Genomic DNA, 20,214 nt, shown 5'->3' with positions numbered 1-20,214 from the left:
CTGGCAACATGAATCAATAAATTTTATAAATGATTCACTATTTTTATGCAAATATAGATGCATTACGTTGACACGGTAGGAGATGACACACAGCAAGGTGACGAATAAGATATTAGTTAAAGAAGAAATTTTATTACATTAAAACTGATCTCATGCTGTATAAATAAGCAGCTGCAAGGATCGATAAAATACAATGTAAGAACAATACAACGTACAAACAATATTAACAAGTTATGAGCAAACGGTGGATTGCGGAAAGATAATTTACGAAGGCGTAATGACTACAAGAATGTTTCTATGACTGATGGAGCAAAGGAGGTACATCTTGAAAGTGGGCAAATAAAATGAATAAGAGTGATCTGCCCAGTTCCAAATGGCTGGAACTGGGCAGATCGGAACTGGGCAGATCAGAACTGGGCTGGAACTGGGCAGATCATCCAAATGGAATAAAATGGCTGGAGAACGAAATCGTCTTTAACTGCAGGTAAGACAACAGAATAATCAATGAGAGTTCCTATTTGTTCAGGCGACAGAAATATGCTACTACTTGCTATGCTACATACATATTGTATGCTACTTGCTATGCTACATACATTTTGTATACTACTTGCTATGCTACATACATTTTGTATGCTACTTGCTATGCTACATACATTTTGTATGCTACTTTCCATGCAAACGCCGTGTTAGTGATTCACAAGAAACACAAACCTCTGAATCTATAAACAGCTACCTAAATACATTCTGTAAGTATGCCAATTTTTTTGGCCTGTCAGTTAATCCGGAGAAGTCAAACTATCTCATCTTTACTCAAGTCGGTTCACTTCTGCTGATACTGCATCTTCTCTACATCCGGAATTGGCAGGAAATGTTCTGACTCCCACAGACATTGTCTAATTCCTAGGAGTAATTCTTGATGCCAACCTCACCTATAAACAACAAATCCAAGCCCTGAGAGCCTTCTGGGAATGAAAATAGATCTGTGCAAAAGGCACAATAACAAATAATCAGGAAATGCCTTGCAACTTACTTCTATAGTGTGCTCTCCTATGCCGTGGAAGTTTGGTCTGCGGCACCACCCACCTGCCGCAGGAAACTATGGGACCTTGAATTCTGGGTGAAGCTTTAGTTATCTACACGACAACTAAAGCTGCAACCAACAATACACGCCCACAGGCCATAGAGCCCATGTGATAAAAATAAAGGCATTCCTTCATCTGTGCTCAGCTAAGCATGACCACATCAACGTCTGGAATACGGTTGGTTGGCGGTTGCCAGGCAGACATCTTCGCAGTACTCCCTGCTTGTGCTCAAGGCTCCAGAGGTTACAGAATTTCAAGAGACATTTCCCAAATGTGACTCTGGACACTCTCAACTCGCTCAACATCGACATCGACCTGTGGTCAATTGACAAGGCATATCGCGATGGCATCTTGGCCTATTTTTCTGTTTATAAAGGGCAATTATGTAAGTGCCAGTCTTAGCAGATGCCATTTCATGTTTTGCCCAACTTGTAGTCCTTTTGCGTTTTAATTATTATTACATTATGACATTTTGATTATTATTTTTTGTTCTTTATTTATTTATTATTTTTTCTAATAAAAAAATCACTTGTATAAACAACGTATTGTAAAATTCCTCAGGCTTTCTGTGTAAGGAATCACAATTATATACAATTTATGTTAATAAAGAATCCTATTATTATGTTAACATCAGGTATGGAATGATATTCCGTATTCATTTCTGTAATCGGCACATCGTATATTATAAGTTTAGGACTTTTACTCCATGCCTCGTGGAAAAGGCCTGGGTTCGATTCTCGTTGAGATAGAAGAAACTTTTTTTTTCACACTGTGACCTATTTTATTAGTCTGGAGCAAGAGATGTATGACTTCCCCTTCCCCACTTCGGTAACTGGGTTTTTATACTCCGAAAACAGGCAAACCCATCAGAGAAACACACGAAATTTACAGACACAATATGCTGATACTCAGGCATAGTTGTTGGCGCATAGACGAATATTCAAGTACAGGTTTGAGTAAATGCTAAGGGGAAGCGAAGGTTTGTGGAGCAAATTTTACTGTGATTGTACTGCGCTTGTTACTGTATCCTATCTAACACAGGAATCAACATAAGGCGATTTGGTATATGGGGGGGGGAGGTTAGTCAGCAAGTAAATTACAAACGCAGTTACATAAATACTAAGTAAACAACTGTGAATTCTTAGAAATAGATGGCAGAACATTCTACAGTGGTACAAAGCTTGGTTTTTGCGTTCGCGGCAATCAACAAAGAAATTTAAGGCTGTTCCATCAGTTGGATACATAATGATGACTTTTTCCAGGGATTTTCATGGCGTTCAATCTTGTGCATATTCGAAAACCTGGAGACATCGTGAATTTAGGAATTTGATTCGTAGAAAAAGCGATACGGTATCGACACGTCGAGTATTACCGTTGCATGGCAACGCAAGGCCGCATATAACACGTGCAAGACAAGAGACTATTAATGATTTGTGGTGGGAACTTCTTGATCATCCTCCCTGCAGCTCTGACTGGCCCCTAGAGATTTCCACTTGCTTCGTACACTTAAACAACATTTTGTTGGCACACGTTTTTCTGACGATGCAGAGGTCGACAATAATGCACGCCACTGGTTTACGAAATGATGTACATAATAGCAACTGCGATGGCTTTTTACGCAGTGGGCTTCCAGAACTGAAAAACTAAAGGACAAATAATTTTTGATTACGTTGAAAAATAAGTGCTATATTCAGATCACTTTTCTGCAGGTACTTTTCTTTTTTACTTACTTTGTGACTTACCGATTCCCACTTGTAAAAAACATCAGAAATGAGAGAATGTTATTAATTCCTTTTTAAAAAATCGGTGAGGTTAACTTCATCGCCAAGTATGCGTTGCGTTTTCAATGGTTGACGCAAATCTGAGTGAAATACTCTTGCCAAACTGTTAAGTAATAGGATTGATTCTCCCAACGTGCAAGAAATCATCCTTAGCCTTAAGTACCCATCCAAGAGAGCTACATAAACAACGGTACAGGTCGACAATTACCAACTTTGTTTGCCTTAGAGATATGTTCCCAGCAAACATTATGGAACATTTCAACAATCTGCAAATTAACCCCAACAAACTTTTGGATGACAAGAAATACAAGAAGAATATCCTGGAAAATTTGCATCGAAGCACCGCCCTCCAGTGAATCTCGACAAACGATCAAGTCACTCCATATACCAGTCCATCACATGCCATCGACAGACGCATAAAATTCTCTGAAGTTCAAGACCTTGGCTGTCATTTAATAGATTGAATTTATATTGTAAACTTAATCAATTCTCTGTACATATGTTCAAATGTAAGTTTTCTTCCTCTTGTAAATATGTATACATATGCTATCCCAACCCCAGGCAAACGCACTGTCAAATGTTATCCATTGCCCTTTCAATGTATGGTGTATGTATTTTTCACTTATAATTCTATGTACACCCTTCTAACCAACCAGTACAGGGGTGAAATAAAGCTTAATAAATTGAATAATAATAAGAAAATTACATTTCTGTGTTTCTGATAATGTGGGAAATCAATAAGCACTTGCTTAACTGTGAGAGTTGAAATAAAGTGGGGGTGAGATGCGAGTCAGGTTAGATATAAGGTCTGTTCAAAAAGTATCCGGGTTATGCTCGTTTCTCAGTGTTCAGACAAAAGCACAAAACATAACGTGCTTATAAATGTCTCATCCTCACCACCGCGCAGGAGACTGTCACTCGCTTACAGCAGTCTGTTATTGTCATCCAGTAGCGAAGACGTGTTTTTACATCTCGTCGATTTGAAAATGTTGCAACGCTGAACAACGCGTATGTGGTATTAAACTATGTTTAAAAATCGTAAAAATTGCAAATAAAACATTTGCTCTTAAAAAAAGCATATGGGAACTTCTGAAACGGGCCGTACACAGGTTTTCGTCTGGCACCATCGTTTAAGAGGGAAAAAGTTTGTCGAAAGTGTTCGGGGATCTGAATGGCCCTTTTTTAACTGTGAGGGTGTTATCCACGAATACGCTTTAGAAGGAAAAAAAATTAATAGCGTCCTACGTTGACGTTCTGAGACGCCTTCGTGATGCGGTTCGAAGAAAAAGACCAGCAAAGTGGAACTCCAAAGACTTGTTAATACACCACGATAATGCTTCGGGGGAAAAACTGAAAAGGCGTCGGTCTGGTGAGGTACAAACGGTAAAGAGTAATACGACTGCACGGCTTTCGGTATTCCGAAATCCACTTTCCAGAAATGCCTCTAAGGGTCGAAAATCTTAGGGCTAAGTACAGAACCTGAGAACGACACTATTTTGAAGTGCCCACCCTATACGTATGCTAATGTTTAAGAAAGTGTCAAATACCGTATGTTCAAAATCCTCGCAAGAACAAATTCTTGTCGGTTTAGCAGATTTATTATGCGGCTTGTTCAAAAAATATCTGGATGATGCTTGTCGTTCAAGGGTGAGACAGCAGAGCGCATTGTAACAAAGCATAAACCATCAAACTGGCAAGAAATAAGTTGTTATTGCTGGTTGAAAAATAAAGCTATGCACGTGTGTTAAGCACCAAAAAAGTGAGGCTATAAGGCGTCAAAAAGTCTAAAAATTTCTCGCGTCATTGTGTCTATACTGAGTGTATTCATCAGTCGGTTTGCCTTTTTCTGGACGACAAACTTGAGTTTCCGGCGGGGGACCATGAAACTCTCGGTGAGATCGAGTAATTCAGCCATGTTGTGAAAAAGTCTAAAAATTTCTCGCGTCATTGACGGAACTCAAAATCAAGATTTTTTTCCATTTGGTATGGAAAGACGGTGGTTATAAACACTGTCTTCGCTAGAGAGAAGGGGCAACTAGTTGTACAAAATTTTGGATTGAATTTAATCTGCATGAGTTTATTGTTTGTACGAGTGTCCCATATTTGTTTCCATTGTATATGATATGGTCTTCATGGAGGATCGATAGTTGATGAGTGGCAATAATAAAGGAATCAAGTCAGAATCAACGGGATTTTTGGCAGCCTGATCAGCGTTCATTCATTCCATAAAATCGCAGAATGTGCTTAGATCCAACAAAAGATTAGAAATTATTTGCTTTCTTGAATTTTTCGTAACTAAAATCTGATTTCTAAAATGGTATTTATCTGATTAATCTAATTTAAAAATGGTACTTATCTGATTTTTAAATGATACTTATCAGAGTAGCGCATTAAATGAGTTCATTAAATGTACGGGAAAATGGCTCCAGCTTTTGAGGCCAGGTACTCGCTGGCTAACTGCCAGCGAGCACGTGACCACAAAAACTGAAAGAATCTCTTTGACACCAAGAAACTGAGGCTGGTTACAAGGCTAACTACTGGAGTAATTCTCCACCAAGCTGCTAATATCTTAACTCGTAAATAAGAAGTTTATGATCCAGTCAGTCATATCTTTTAGCGAATTTTTAAATATAACATCGATCTGCAATCAGTGGGGCATATTCCAGGTAGGGAGATATAACTGTAGGACAGTTCTAAATGAAAAGATTTTGCAATACTAAGAGGAACCTTAGTAAATAAAGTCCATAAAAAATGCCTATATACTTCAGCAAAAACATTGATTATTAAGACTAGTGAGATAGATCTACAGCTTTTTTTTTTGTTGTTGTTGTTTTTTGTTTTTTAAATACCACCTCGCTTTTCAAATTCGGGGAAAATTTTGGGTCTTAAAAGTGTCAGGAAAGAGATGCTGAAAAATGGGATTAAGGGTGGAAGAACATCATGAAAAACTTTAAGAAGTTCGTGTAGTATTCCACTAGGACTAAGTCAGAAACCACTCAAAGCGGTGAACAGAAGCTAAGCTGTAACAGGATTTTTCCTTTTTACTCCTAGCTTAGGAGGGAAGGAGAATCGAAATAGGCAGCGAACCTTTTGGTTTTGGACTAAGTTCCATATCGGTTTAAATCGCAGCTGGAAAAACAAAACAAAAAAACTACCTTCCACAGATAATGGCACATTCCACCTCTTCAGAGTTGAAGATTATCGGAAGTTATTATGCGGATTATTAGTCTCGTGCAAATACTATGATATTTAATTTTTTTCCTTTAAGACCAAGTAAAGGAACAAGGCATGCTTTGATGGGTCCCTATGCATGTTAAACCATGTCCAATGGAATCAGTGCCCCTAAAACTCTCACTGTGAGTAAGAGAGATTAATTAAAAAAAAAAAAAAAAAAAAAAAACTGAAACACTGATGGATGAGAAAGCATGATATGTTTATAGAGAGAATTATCCGTCACGCAAAATAAATGTGATGGTGCTCCTTTATAGAAAAAAATAGGGGAGAGAGAGAGATCTGATTCTAGTATCCTGGTAATTTTTTATAAGACACTTGGGTTAAGTTGTTTAGAAAAAGCAGCTAAGGCTAAGAGGTACCAGTACATAGTGTCGGTTTTCCTGTTTTGTGGAATTTAAAACACAATTTTAATTGATTAAAAACAATACAATCCCCTACCCAAAAAGAGATTACTTTGTAAATGATGTGTAAAAAAAAATCCGCCCCTCCCATATGGAATTAAAGCAGTTCTTTTTCACAAGGTGTAAAAGAAACAGCGACTACTGCAGTAACTGCGAAGTTCATAATTAACTTGGCATTATCATAGCGCGTTCAACTCAAATGAACGTTGGCCAACTCAAATGTAGTCATTAACTCAAGAGCGAATAGGCTTGAAATTTTCCTGAAATTTTAAAATATAACTGAAGCGAAAATTTAAACAGAATCATATCAAAACTGTGACGGGAGACAATGTGCGAGTTAAACACTGAGATTCCCATTAACACACACGCACGCAAACGAAACAAAGGTTTCCTTTGCACTTTCCTCTTAAAAAAAAATAAACTAATAATGCGGTGAAAACAATCATGGTCTTTATAAACTGTTTTCGGACCTAAGGAATTGTCGTGAAGATTACTCACAAAACTACACTCAGGAGAGGTGTAGTGTATAAAGGTAATCATAAGATCTCTATGACGCGCTAAAAGAAAAAACGTCGAGGATAATTAAGGAACGGGCTTTTGATTCGCTACAATACTCCAGTCTACTGTCTCAAAATTTTCGAGGCGTGGCTTCAAGGGACCGAACCATTCACCCCACAATTATCAATCGTCTGGCTCTTAGCGATTGCTACTTGTTTCGACATTGGAAGAAACAACCGCGTGGTTGCCATTTCTCGAGTGATGCTGATATACAACCTGTTGTATCTGAATGAACTGAGTATCTAAAATTTAGACTATTATTTGGCTCGCTTACCAGCCTTAAAATCTGAATTGAACAGTGAATCCATTAAGAAAAGCAAATTATTTTCTGCACTTACTTCTCATTCATATTTAGGCAGCTTTATTTTCGGATGCTTCACGCAAATCTGGTAGTTCCCCACAAAATCGTGCGGCCTTTTCAAAGCATAGGTCACACTACAAAAATTCTGAACTTAGACATGCCAAGTTGGCTGTGGACCAACAGTGATAAACGAAAACTTTTAACAAATTGGCTTAACTAGCAATAGCTACTTGCTTACTCGCTATTAAGGTGAATAGGCAGTATCGACAAAAATTTCCTCTCCCCCCCCCCATGAAATTATATCTTTGCTTTAATCTCCATCCACAGTCAACTTAAATTTAAACCAAGTTTTACCTTCTTAATTTAAAAAGTTGTCCGGCATAAAACAGACGGCTGCTGTAGTTAAAATAAAGTTCTATCAAGAATAGAAAACTATCTTTCTACCGTATTTACTCTAAAAACAAGGGTCTTTAGTAGTACTACAGGACTGTATTTATGAATCTGCACATTTATAATACAGTACTTTATTTATTTTACATGATAAAGCCTGAAGTTTAAAGTCAAGTTATATTCCTACAGGAATACAGAACTGATCTGGTTCGTTTGTTATTCATATTACTTTCACATGATACAGAAATTCCAAACATTAGCCGAATGTCAAAACACGAAGGTACAAAAGTGCATGCACTATGGTTCAAGCTGCGTGACTACTAAATATGATAAAATGTTCTTGTATTCTCTCTATTTTGTGAACTCCTGTGCTCTTATGTAGTCTCGTCCCGAAGTATAAACAGAAAATTTTATTTATAAATAACAAGGAATTCTGATAAAGGTTTGTAAGCTTTATGTTTTAAGGAATGAATTTAACATGAAACAGTTGACTTCATATATAAATCAAATGTAAGCATACACCCAAACTATTCCAATCGTTATCATAGATAAGTCAGTTTGGCTACTCTGATGTAGCATGTTCATGTGATTATCACTATGGAAATGGCATATCGACCATGATAATCACATGAATGAGAGGAGGAAAGGCTGCACAGTGTTGTCATTAAGGAGCTTGCAGCGGTGATCCCGAAGTTCGGCATCCCGTTGATGAACAGAGTGTACATTGATGGCATTCCCAACTTAAACTTGATTATCCACCTATATTGGGTAAGCTTTCCACAAGCAGGGGATCCATTTAGTTTTAGGCATATTACTTTTGCAGTTATGATTATTTCAGATCAGTGCTACTGTGCGGTTCCTAAACAGAAATACCTTTAAAGGCAATTTGTTTTCTAAAAAAAAAAAAAGGGCAATTTGTTTTTAAAAAAAAAATTACTTACAAAGAAACTTTATTATCAGTTATATTTATATACCCAATGCGCACCTAACGACAGTTTTGCTACGAGTTAATTAACTTTAAAATTCAATACAAGTGAATATCGTATTTTCAAGAGCGTTAGTGCTTGCTATTAAAATAGATTAATAGTGGTCGCCGATACAATAATTTCGGAAGCCCAGATTCAGATTCTCCATTCTAAGTGGCCGCATACTTCCCTTATGGAAGTAAACGTTTAGTTGAGCATTTCAAAAATGAAGGTTAATAGCTGGTCTTTCAACTATTTTTCGGATTATTAATAAATAATTCGTTAGTAAGTTCTTGGAAGTTGAATTTAGTGTGAATTCATTCTATTAACCGTTAACGCCACTTTCTTAATAGTCAGTTCCAGTCATTATGCTCCTCATGGGAATATCTCAACGAATGGTTACTGCAATGAAAAAGTGTAGATAACATAATAGTCAATGAAAGATTAACTAGCAGTATTTATACTAACACACCTGTTTATAAATGTGGTAGTAGCAATTTTTATTCGATTTTCTAAATGAAGCGATTTCAAAAACTGAATGCTAACTTGGTAAGTATAAAAATATCGCAACTAGCTAGCTAAAGGTTATATTCAACTTGAATATAAGTTATTATATTTCTAATATTCCCGAAACACTATTCAGTAAAAGTAAAATGGGGTACTTTTATATTTTTTAAGATGAACACTGGAGATATATACGAATTAAGAAGTATCCTGCATTGCGCTTCGCTACATGTGACGTAATCGGAAAGTCGACGATGGCGGCCACCCAATCAGTGAAGTATATTGGGTGCACAGCAGAAATCTTGTGTGACTGTTATATAACGGACAGAAGGAGTTAAACTTGCACTTATTGTGATTATATACATTTCTTTCCTAAAAGTTACAAATGAAAGAGTGTAGTGTCGATGATTCTACAACAAAAAAAAAAAAAAAAACAGGAGAGAATAACTAAAACTGGTAATATCAACATACTGTTTGGGGGGGGGGGCTTCCAATTCGATATGGACGCAAATTAAAGAGTGATCAAAATATGGCTCGTGAATAGCATTTACCGAATTCTGACGTTTAATCGTGTATAAAAAAAGAAGACTGAACACTTTGTGAACTTATCTACACAAAGTAGGACATGATCTTCACTGATGGAAAAATGAAAACAATACCGGACACAAATACCGGAGTTTACTGTCCAACACGTTATTTATCCGAATATCTTTTAAATTTGTTTAAGTCATCTGGTACTGCAAATATAATACAATATTCAGCAGCCCAAACACCAAAGTATTTGCCCATTTGTCGGAACGTGGAATCCTTAATTGGGCAGGAAATTCTTCAGGAAGCGTAAATTTCCTTCCTCTGTTTCCGTTTGGAATGTGTTATTTAACAAGTAGAAAAAAACCACTCTCTATCTATCTATTTTTCGTCGGTTTCCCGGAACTCTGAAAAGTTCTCTCTTCATCCTGTCCATCTAAATACAAATGTTACCGCTACTTTTACATATAAATATATTCTACATTAAATTCAAAAACTTTACATAACGCTTTCTATGTTCCGTGTATTTGTTCCATTTTAGTAAATTGATATAGGCATGCGATTTTCATTTCAGCGTAGAGAGAGAGAGAGAGAGAGAGAGAGAGAGAGAGAGAGAGAGAGAGAGAGAGAGAGAGAGAGAGATTATCTGGAAATACAGCATAAGCGTATAGAAATAGTGCCTGCGATAATATTTTCTGTGACTGTCACGCTAAATCATAGGCAGCAGCAGCAAAGGGCAGGTTGATTTTACATGTACCTCTATGTACAATCTGAATCTATATAGCAAATGGCATGAAAGTACAGCTTTATATACTTCTCGGCAATATAATCTATATAATAATATCAAAAATTCGTATGAAAAACCAAAAAGCCTCTACTATATTTTCTTCCTACCTTCTTGTAGTTTAATTCTTTCCTCTCATCATCCTCACCTAATAGTCAAATTATATTTACCTTCCATTACTGAATGCGCATGCACGCTCTATGCGAAGGCATGTTAGTGAATTATTAACACACAAACATTGCATGGCGTGTTTCAGAGACATCTGAAGGGGAATAAGAAATATAAACTATTAAGAAAAAAGTCCAAAACAGTTCCATTGGGGATTACACTAGCATGCATATATGCGTTTTCTCTTTACCCGAAGAGTGGACAAGTTCTGCCAGGGCGAGATTTAATGATCCAACTGGGAAATTGTGGAAAGCAACGTTAAGGAAAGGTGAAGTGGAGAAAAAGTTTAAAAGAGCAGAGAGAGCGATGGAATTGACTCACCATCTTTGTCGTAATGGCTCCATACTTCCATGAACTGGGTGGCCGTCAGGTATTTGAGCTCGCGGGTGTTCTTGTCACGAAACTGTCTCATGAAATTGCTGCTGCTTCTTCGGTCGACCCCTATGTTGTCTGCTTCGGCCATTTCTATGTGCGGTTCAGCCGACAAGATTCGAAGTGGCAACTAATCTGGAGTTGGTGAGAGATACAGGTGAGTTCGGCGAGTGGGTAATGCGGGGTTGGGTCAAGCAGGGACCCGACTACTGGGAGTACGAGGAAGAAAGTAACCGTGACTGTCTCCGGAGCTGGGTGACTACTGTGGCCGCCACCAACCTTGTGCCGTGAGCGTGTGTGCAGTGGAGAGGTGCTGATACGCATGCTCAGTATCGACCACCAAGACACCTGCTGCAGAAGTTATATGTCCGCTAAGCGCCGATCGCGGAGATGATGTTTGCATTACATGTGATGTGAACCTTCGCCACCTGCCTATCATTACACAGAAAGACAACAGGATGACAAGAGATACACAGGTTACCATTACGATCGTTAATACATCAATGAAGTAAGGTTCAGGAAGAATTCTCACAGATCTTTTCTGGTTTACATGGGTCATCTAGTGTCACTAAGAAGGGGGGTCTCTTGCAACTTAATAACGGTGTCTGTTCAATACAGACTTTAATCCAGAGCTCAGTGTTATCAACAATTTATCACTTAGATTATTCGTGCCTTCACACAGTATGGATTGTGTTATCTTTCTGTCCACTATAGGGAGGTGTCTCTTTTTTATCCCCTACGTTCAGTCCTCTGATTAGGCCTATTCGTTTCGTTTGTTCCCGAATTACTTGATTCTTCCGATCCAGTAGATATTCTCTAAGGAAAGACTGCACTCTTGATTAAATCCACTCCCTCTCTTTCCTAGCTAACCTGATTCACGTTTCTATTGAACTGGTAGTTCGCGTTTTCTGAACCGAACACCGTGCATACCATATTAACCATTATACTTGAGTAGCATGCCTAATAGCCGCTGCAATTCATCCCATAGTTGTAAGACCCCTTCGAATAACAAGTTATATATAAATAATATTTATATTATTTATATATAACTTGAATTTATATATAATAATAAAATAATAATATTTATATAACATAAGTATTCAATAATATGTACTTATGCATGCAATCAATAAATAAAAATCTGAAACATTTTTACTTTCAATAAACACACTCACATGTAAACTGATTAGTATCAACATAATTATTAATACTGGATAATTACCGATATTTCCATATGCTGTAGGGGTGGGAATACGTGAGTTTTAACCACGTATTAGACACCTCATGATATAATATGTGTGGGGTTGAAAAATGCGGTTGTCAGTTTCGACCGCAACCTATCCTGCTGGCTTCATCAAAATCAACAACAAAAGACAGAACTCATCTCCTTTGACCGCAGAAAACGAATACATCGAATATATCAATTCTTAATTCAGCGTTAAACCTAATTAAACAAATTGGGTTTAACGTTTAAGACACATCAGCAACTTAAACCATATTGAGCCTTGTCCGTAAAAACTGCATGTGTTCGTGGTCGATTTGCCTGTTTGCTGGACGAAAAACCTAAGTTTACGGGAGCAGAAACCATGCTATTCTTGCCTGGGCCCGACTAACTCAGCCTTTGAAAAATTGTCCATAAAAATTCCTCACGTCACTGACAAGATTCGAACTCATATTTTTTCCACCCGGTGTGACAGGAGAGTCATTATATCAACTGTGCTACCCGAAGGCGAATATATATTAATTACAACCGAATATATATTCAATTTTAATTAAAAGGGTTGCATATGAGTGTATCAAACCGTTGAGAAGGTTAATGAGGGCGTTAACAAGAAGATTCCAACAACAAGAAGATTCCTTTCAACTGGAAAAGTGTTAATGTCTCCCAAATCCATGGAGATGGCGCTGAAGTGGAGGTATTCTGTCGGAGGAAGGATCATGGGGTCTATGATTCAGGATGCGATTCATAATCATCTCAACAAGAATAGTATCTTAACCAAATCCCAGCTTGAGTCCGTTGAGAAGAGGCCATGCCTCACCATGCTGGTAAGATGCAGTAATTAAACTGCTGGATGCAAGCAACAATTTTGACATTACATACCTAGACTTTAGTAAAGTTTTTGATACTGTCCCTCATGAAAGGTTGCTATAAAAATTGGAGGAAACTGGAGTTACTGTTAAGATCCTACTCTGGATCGCAGGCTAACTAAACGACAAGAGACAGAGGATTATCATAAAGGTGGGCTAGCATAACAAGTGGGGTCCGTCGAGGATCTAGGCGCCTCCGTAGCCAGGTGGGAAGGAGCAGCAGTGCGTAGCACACGCTTCTTGATTAGACCGGGGTTCGAGCCCGTCACCACCAAATATGGAGAATGCGGAAAGGTCATGGAATGACCACCGTATATCCCGGAGCAATATGGCCTTAGTTGCTAATGCTCCTAAAAACCAAACAACAACAACAACCGTCGAGGATCAGTGTTGATTTCGTCCTATTTTTGATTTTCATAAACGATATTGATGAGGGAATTTAAGGTAAGTAAAGTTTGCAGGTGATTTGATGGTGCGAGCCAGGCCATGTTGTTCCAAAATAAGACTTGGATCGGTTGGTTATATAGTCCGAAAAATGGCAACTAAAGTTTAAAGCTAAATGTAAGGTTATGCATTTGGGGACCATAAATCCGGAGTTACGTATAAGCTAGGGGGGTGGGGGGACTAAAAGTGATTCAAGACAAAAAATACTTAGGTCTTATGATTCAATCTGACACGAATTTTTCCATGCAGATATTGGTATAAAGTTTAAAGTTATTAAATGCAAAATTAGGTGAAATTGTGCATGGTAAATAAATATTATACATATTTATTAACTGAATATAGTACCTTGCATATGTAATTAATCTTAAATGGCAGCTAAGCAAAAGTTAAGCGTGCACTCTGGCCTACGTTAAAATGTTAAAACTACATTAAATTTAAAAAAAAAAATAAATAAATAAATGTTTCCGTTAGCTTCGAGATGGCGGGAGACAGAATAGTAGAACAGAGAAGTACGTGTATGTGTGTATGTATCTGTTAAGCGCCAAAACAACTAAGGCCATGCGGCGTCGGTTTATTGTGTCTGTAATTGCATGAATTCTTCGGTCTGTTTGCTGGATGAAAAGCTGAGTTTCTGGAAGAAAAATCTCTCGTCTGAGATCAGTCCTCTTAAACACTGACCTCTGTTTCTGTGGAGCAAAAGAAAACTGGCAACATCTTCTCCACGAATGTGCCTGCTATGAAGACATTAGGAATGAGCTGCGAAGTGAAGTCCCATCCTTCAGCATAAATCGAGTTGACCAACTTGTTCTGACCCCACATCACTTGTCTGCACTCCAGGCTTTTGCAGCTGCTGTCTTTGCCAGAAGGAAAGATATGCTTCCAACTAATGCTGTAGCAACATAACCTCAAGCTCCTATCAAAGATCAACCTATTGACCTTTTGAGGCATATTATTATTATTCTATTTTATTTTTATTTTTTATTTATAATTTTTCCTTTCCTCATCTCTTTTTTTTTTTTTTTTTTCTTCAATTTCCCACTTTTCTTTTCTTTTCTTTTCCCTTTTTTTTTTTTTTTTTCTTCCTTTTTAATATCTATATTTTTTTCTTTATTTTATTTAATTTATTTATTATATATTCTTTTTTTATTTATTATTTATTTTCTTTTATTATTATTATTTTTTTTTATCAAAACCTGCACCACGGGTGAATGTGTTTTTTTTTTTTTTTTTTTTTTTGCTGAAGTCCCTCTGGAATGGGCCCCCAGAGGATCCTGGCCCACCTGCTGTCAACACCAGGTGAGTCAGAGTCTCTTTCGAGACGTTACGTGATATACTGGAACTGGCCCACCTTCCCGTGGTGTGGACGAGTACCCAGAATCATCTGTCCAGGTGACTGATGCTTCTGGGTAGCCAAGCGGCCAGAACAGAACAACAGAACACACACATAATACACACAAACCGACGTCACACACATCTGGCCCATCTGTAGTGATACAGTTCTTCACAGAGATACGAGGCGGAGTTGAACGAATGTTCTAGGTGCCGCCCTTTACATATACACATGTCCACATGTCTGAGATCAGTTAACTCAGCCATGTTGTGAAAAAAAAGTACAAAAAGTTTTTTGTATCACTGACGAGGGTTCGAACTCGAGCGTTTTTTCCACGCGGTGCGGAAAGAAGTAATTGCAATCAATATATAGCATGTGAGGGCATGAAGTACATAAATGTAAGTAAAACTGACTTTCGTCAAATTTGAAACCACCTTTTCCATCCCACCGGGAATCAAACGGAGGCCTCTCCCGCACGATATGGGAAAATGGTGGTCATAAGTACTATACTAGTCCATTACGTGTCAAAAGTAGTCCTGTCTTTTGAAATTCCAGGGTAACTCAAAATCGTGTGAACTACAAGTTAGCCAAGAGGGCAGAAGCATATGAGAGGTTCCTTTTGATTTGCAAAATAAATACATATAAAATACAACTATTGAAATTCAGAGCATCAATTTTTCGATAATCTGGAAATATTTTATTTATGGCACTTGAACATCGTGATATGAATATTCAAAATATAAGGGAATCCACTGTATCTGTTTACTGTTCGTTCTCTTTTGACAATCTCTGCATTACAGTTCGGCACACAGTTTAGAGCCACGAGAACGAGAACTAGAGTAGCAATCCATCCACTCCTAAATTCATTGAAGGTAGTAAAACAAAAACGTGGAAAAGCATGCGACAAGGAAGATTCTCATTACATTGTATGCTATGCTACCTAGGAAAGCGGGAAGCTTACAGCAAACATACCTACCGAGCTGGAAAAATCAAAAAAATTTTAGTGTTTTCGTTTGTTCGGCAAAAAAGTAAAGCGAAAATCAGAAGCAGTTGCAGCCTCTTTAAATTGAGAGGCTGCAAGAAAATTTAAATTACAAACAAGCATTGTGTTTTCAGTAAGGTATAGTATATACTGCAAATAACAATTTTCAACAATAATGAATTTAACACAGGGTCAGGAGATAATAGCTTATCAGCATTAAATACTGAGTTTAAGAAAATGAAATAATAGAGGAAAGACGTCCCTGACATGAAAGTAGCAATCACTTCTTGCCACCATTTATTGAATTTACTGAAATCCGTTGGGCGCCTATCTACTAAGTTATCTTTCCCTAATTCATAATTTATTTGTAGATTTCTGACAACTTCAGCAATAGTAATTATCATCTTACTCTTACAAAGAATCCTATGTGCTCTTTTCTCGTTTTCTCTTGTAGCTAAGTGCACAAGGTCATTATGATCATCTTTTATCAAGGTCATCTATTATGAAAATAACTTAGGAATGTGTGCTAGAGGCATATTTAAGTAAAGTTCCACACTATCAGCGTCTAAAAAAAAGGAAAACGTCTAAGTGAAAGCTAGAGAGAAGGCGAGGAGGGGCAACACCGAGTGAGAATGTTATTTACAGAAGTTTTAACTAATAACTTAAAACTAGTACGTATAAAAATCTACATTCTAAGCTAATAATTTCCAAACAAATTTTGCGAACTCTAAAATCGGCTATAATTTCACTACAGTCCAATTCTCCGGCAAAATCATTTACAATTGACAAAATTTCCAAATTGTTAACCTGTTCTTGAAGAACCGCTGACTGCCAGTATCTCGACAACAGCCAAAATGGTTAATTGCGCCCCTTCTGTGGTGTAACAATTCTACCATGACTGGCTCAACAGTAGTCGAACAACCAGCCACCAAAGGTCACACGTAGCACAGCCATATGCAGTCGGGGTGACCCCCACGGTCACCGCGCATGGCTGTCCTACGTGTAAAACCTATGTCATATGTTTTACACATGGCATCGTGTGTCTCGTCTTGTTAAGCAGCACAGCCCAGCTAACCACCCATTACAACGATGGAATAGTAAGACCAATATCCGCATGGACTATGCGCCGGACATTAACTCGTATAGGTTATAGCAGTCGACGATCGTCACGGGCGCCTATGCTCACTGGGGGACACAAGAAACAAGACTGCACCTTGGATGGGCACGTCAGCGCCAACGCTGGACCACCACCATGTGGAAATCTCTAGCCTGGTCTAATGAATCCCGATTCCAACTCTATCATGCTGAATGTGCGTACCCGTATTTGGAGAAAGCAACATGAGACCATGGCATCTGGATGCCCTGGTGGTGTTGTGGTTCGGAGACTGTTTTCGTGGCATGCCCTGGATCTTCTGATCATCATTAATCAACGGCTCGATGGGAACGCCAATTTTTCTATCGTCATCGACCAAATACACCCCTTCATAGTGACAGTGTATCCAAACAACTCCGGCGTCTATCAACAATAGCGTACCAAAAGGCCCGGCAGCATGTTTGTAACTTGTTTCAGGAACATGACAATTAATTTTCCATCCTCCTACGGCCACCCATCTCAACCCCCAAATGAGTGTCTGGGACATACTGGGAAAGAACACTGGATACAACCATCCACCTGACAATGTGCGCGCATTACTGGACACACTGTGCAACGTATGGGTAGGTAACAGACCACAGGACACCCAGCAACACCTTGTGGAGTCCGTGCGAAAACGTGTACGGGCTGTATCAGAGGTACAGTAAACCCCCGCTATTCGCGGGGGTTACGTTCCTGAGAAATGTCGCGAATACTGAGTTATGGCTCCCATAGTAATAAAGGGGTTCCGTTCCAAAGTATGAAATATATAAGAAAAACTAGTCTAAAATTTTGTCTATGTATGTATTAGATGTACCTTCATAATAGGACCTTGTACATAGACAGTACATAGGTATAAAGGTATGTTGAGGGTCTGACGGCTCCGGGGATTTCTCCCATCTCCGCGTATGTTCTTTGTATCGAGTGACAGTACCCTGTCTATGCCAGAGGTTTAAAAATAATGTATGGGTCATGTGGTATGTAGTTTGTTGTGCCCATTGTTCATCCGGCCTGTTGGCCGCCGGGCCCCCAGTGGGACCCGGCGTTACCATACCTAGCGACGGGGACGCCGGCCGGGTGTACCAAGAGACTAATTATACTCTGGCAGGTCCTGCCACTTACTTTCCTGAGATTTCGGTGACGAGGACCTAAAATAAAGGTTGGAGTTATCGCTAAGTTGGAGTTATCGGTTTAAGTAAAATTGCATTTAGAAAGCGCTGCGTGGGGTTTTACGCTGAAAGAACTATTTCTAGAGAGCCTAAAAGGTCGGGCAAAATTTGATGTGATTTAAATTTGGACATGTGGGGCAGTCGCTGTACAAGAGAAAGTGTTGGGAGGGGAAGGTGAAGACTGGGGGGATGAAATAGGAAGAAGAGGGGTCGGATAGAGAGGTGACCCCCCATTTTCAGTGGGGCATGCCCATGCCCCACCAGAGTGAAAATATGGGGAGGAGAGGAGAAGGGCAAATACCCCCTCCCCCCTCCCTCCCTCCCCCCAAAAAAAACCGCACAAGGGAGTGCAGTTTTGGGTTGATAATAGGCCATTCAAATCATCCTAAAGTCTTGTCTTTCTGTGGTATGGTGAGTTTTTTGCTTGTGTTTTTTTTTTTTTTTTACTTGTTTGACCTCCTGCATTCTTTCTAGTTGGGTTGCCTTTGGTATATTTCTATCATTGTTTTCCTTCTAGTATTTGGAGAAAGCAACATGAGAATAGATCTAGAAAATAGATCCTGGGCATATTGACTGAGTGCCTTGTAGTCCTCTTGAGTGTCTAGCAGTCTGGGTTCTTGGTTGTCTGGGATATATTGGATTGACGTTATTAGCTGTAGTCGCAGGTCGTCATACAAATCGCACTCAAACATTAAGTGTCTCCAGGACTCCGGGTTGCCACAGGGACAGTCCGCGTTATTTATGATACCAAGTTGGTGAAGTTTAGCTTTAAACGGGCCGTGTCCTGTAAGGAGGAAGGTGGTATTTCGACCAGGGCGAAACCACGCTGGCGCCTTAGGGTACAGCTTGGTGACAGTGGGGAGGAATCTTCTGGTCACTGCACCTTTTTCTGTGTTGCTCCATCTCCTCTGCCAAATCTGGATGAGGTGGTCGGTGATTCTTCTCTTCTCATAGTTGCGGTCATTAGTGATGTCAGTGGTGAGGTCATACATCGTAGCCGATGTGTTTCTGGCAAGATGGTAGAGCAGACCACAGCGGGTGGCTTCGAGATACAGGGGTAGAACTCCTACCAGGACTTGGAGGGCAGCCGTGCTAGTCGTTCTAGTTGCTCCCGATATGGTAAGGAGGATGGTCCTCTGAATGGTTTCGAGGATCCGTTTATTCACTTCTAGTGCCACCCTCGCGTACCAGGGGAGCCATATGTGATGGCAGGGATGAAGAGAGCTTTGTAGTACAAAGACAGGGTAGTACGTCTGAGTCCCCAGTCCCTGCGAGTGACTCTAGCGAGGAGGGCCGCGTATCTTCTTATCTTTTGTTTAATATATTCTAGGTGTGGCTTGAAATTTAATTTTCTGTCCAAGATTATTCCTAGGTATTTAATCTGTTCGCACAGCTTAACTGTTTTGTTCTCAATCTTAATTTGTGGTGGTCTCCTTAAGTCTAGCATACCTTTTAGCAGCACCGAATTTGTCTTGTCGGGTGCTAGTTTGAGCAAGTGTAGCTTCGTCCAATCTAGCAGCTTTTGCAGGGCATCATTTGCTTGGATTTCTAAGGAGGATCTGCTGTCAGCCTCGATGGTCAAGATCAAGTCATCTGCATAGGCCTGGGCCTCCACACCACCCAGATCCATGGCGAGGAATTCGTCCAGGACAAAGTTCCACAGGAGCGGCCCCAGGACAGAACCCTGGGGGCAGCCCCTGCGGACTGGGCGACTGAGGCATTTATATGGTAAAGTGAAAGTGTAAAGTGTGTTTAGGGTCAAGCGGCACCAGGGGTTTCCCCCATCTCCGCGTAGGTTACATTGTATGTGAACCAGTTTACTGGAAAAGCCAGAGATTTAAAAGTGTATGGACTTTGTATATGTGTGATGCCTTGTACCGTTGTTCATCTGGTCATTTAGCCGCCAGACCTCTACTGAGGCCCGACGTTGCCCCACTTTCGCCCCGTGGAGGCAGACCAGGTATCCACTTGAATATAGTTCACTCTGGCAGGTCCTGCCAC

General features: G+C 39.3%; 1 protein-coding gene across 1 annotated transcript in view; it reads right to left on the bottom strand.

The window, feature by feature from the left end:
* Cbp53E (Calbindin 53E) overlaps positions 1 to 11,359 on the bottom strand; it is a 279,859-nt gene extending 268,500 nt beyond the window's left edge. Inside the window, exon 1 of the mRNA XM_090377611.1 lies at positions 11,018 to 11,359. Coding sequence (XP_090233737.1) covers positions 11,018 to 11,159 — 142 coding nt within the window. The 5' untranslated portion in view covers positions 11,160 to 11,359. The remainder of the gene's footprint in view (positions 1 to 11,017) is intronic.
* Positions 11,360 to 20,214: the final 8,855 nt, after the last annotated feature.

The sequence above is a fragment of the Mastigoproctus giganteus genome, chromosome 7 (assembly GCF_048544385.1).
Source record: "Mastigoproctus giganteus isolate SK-2022 chromosome 7, ASM4854438v1, whole genome shotgun sequence".
Classification (NCBI taxonomy): Eukaryota; Metazoa; Arthropoda; class Arachnida; order Uropygi; family Thelyphonidae; genus Mastigoproctus; species Mastigoproctus giganteus.
The sequence above is the reverse complement of the archived record's forward strand: the minus strand, read 5'-3'. Positions and strand labels throughout refer to the sequence as shown.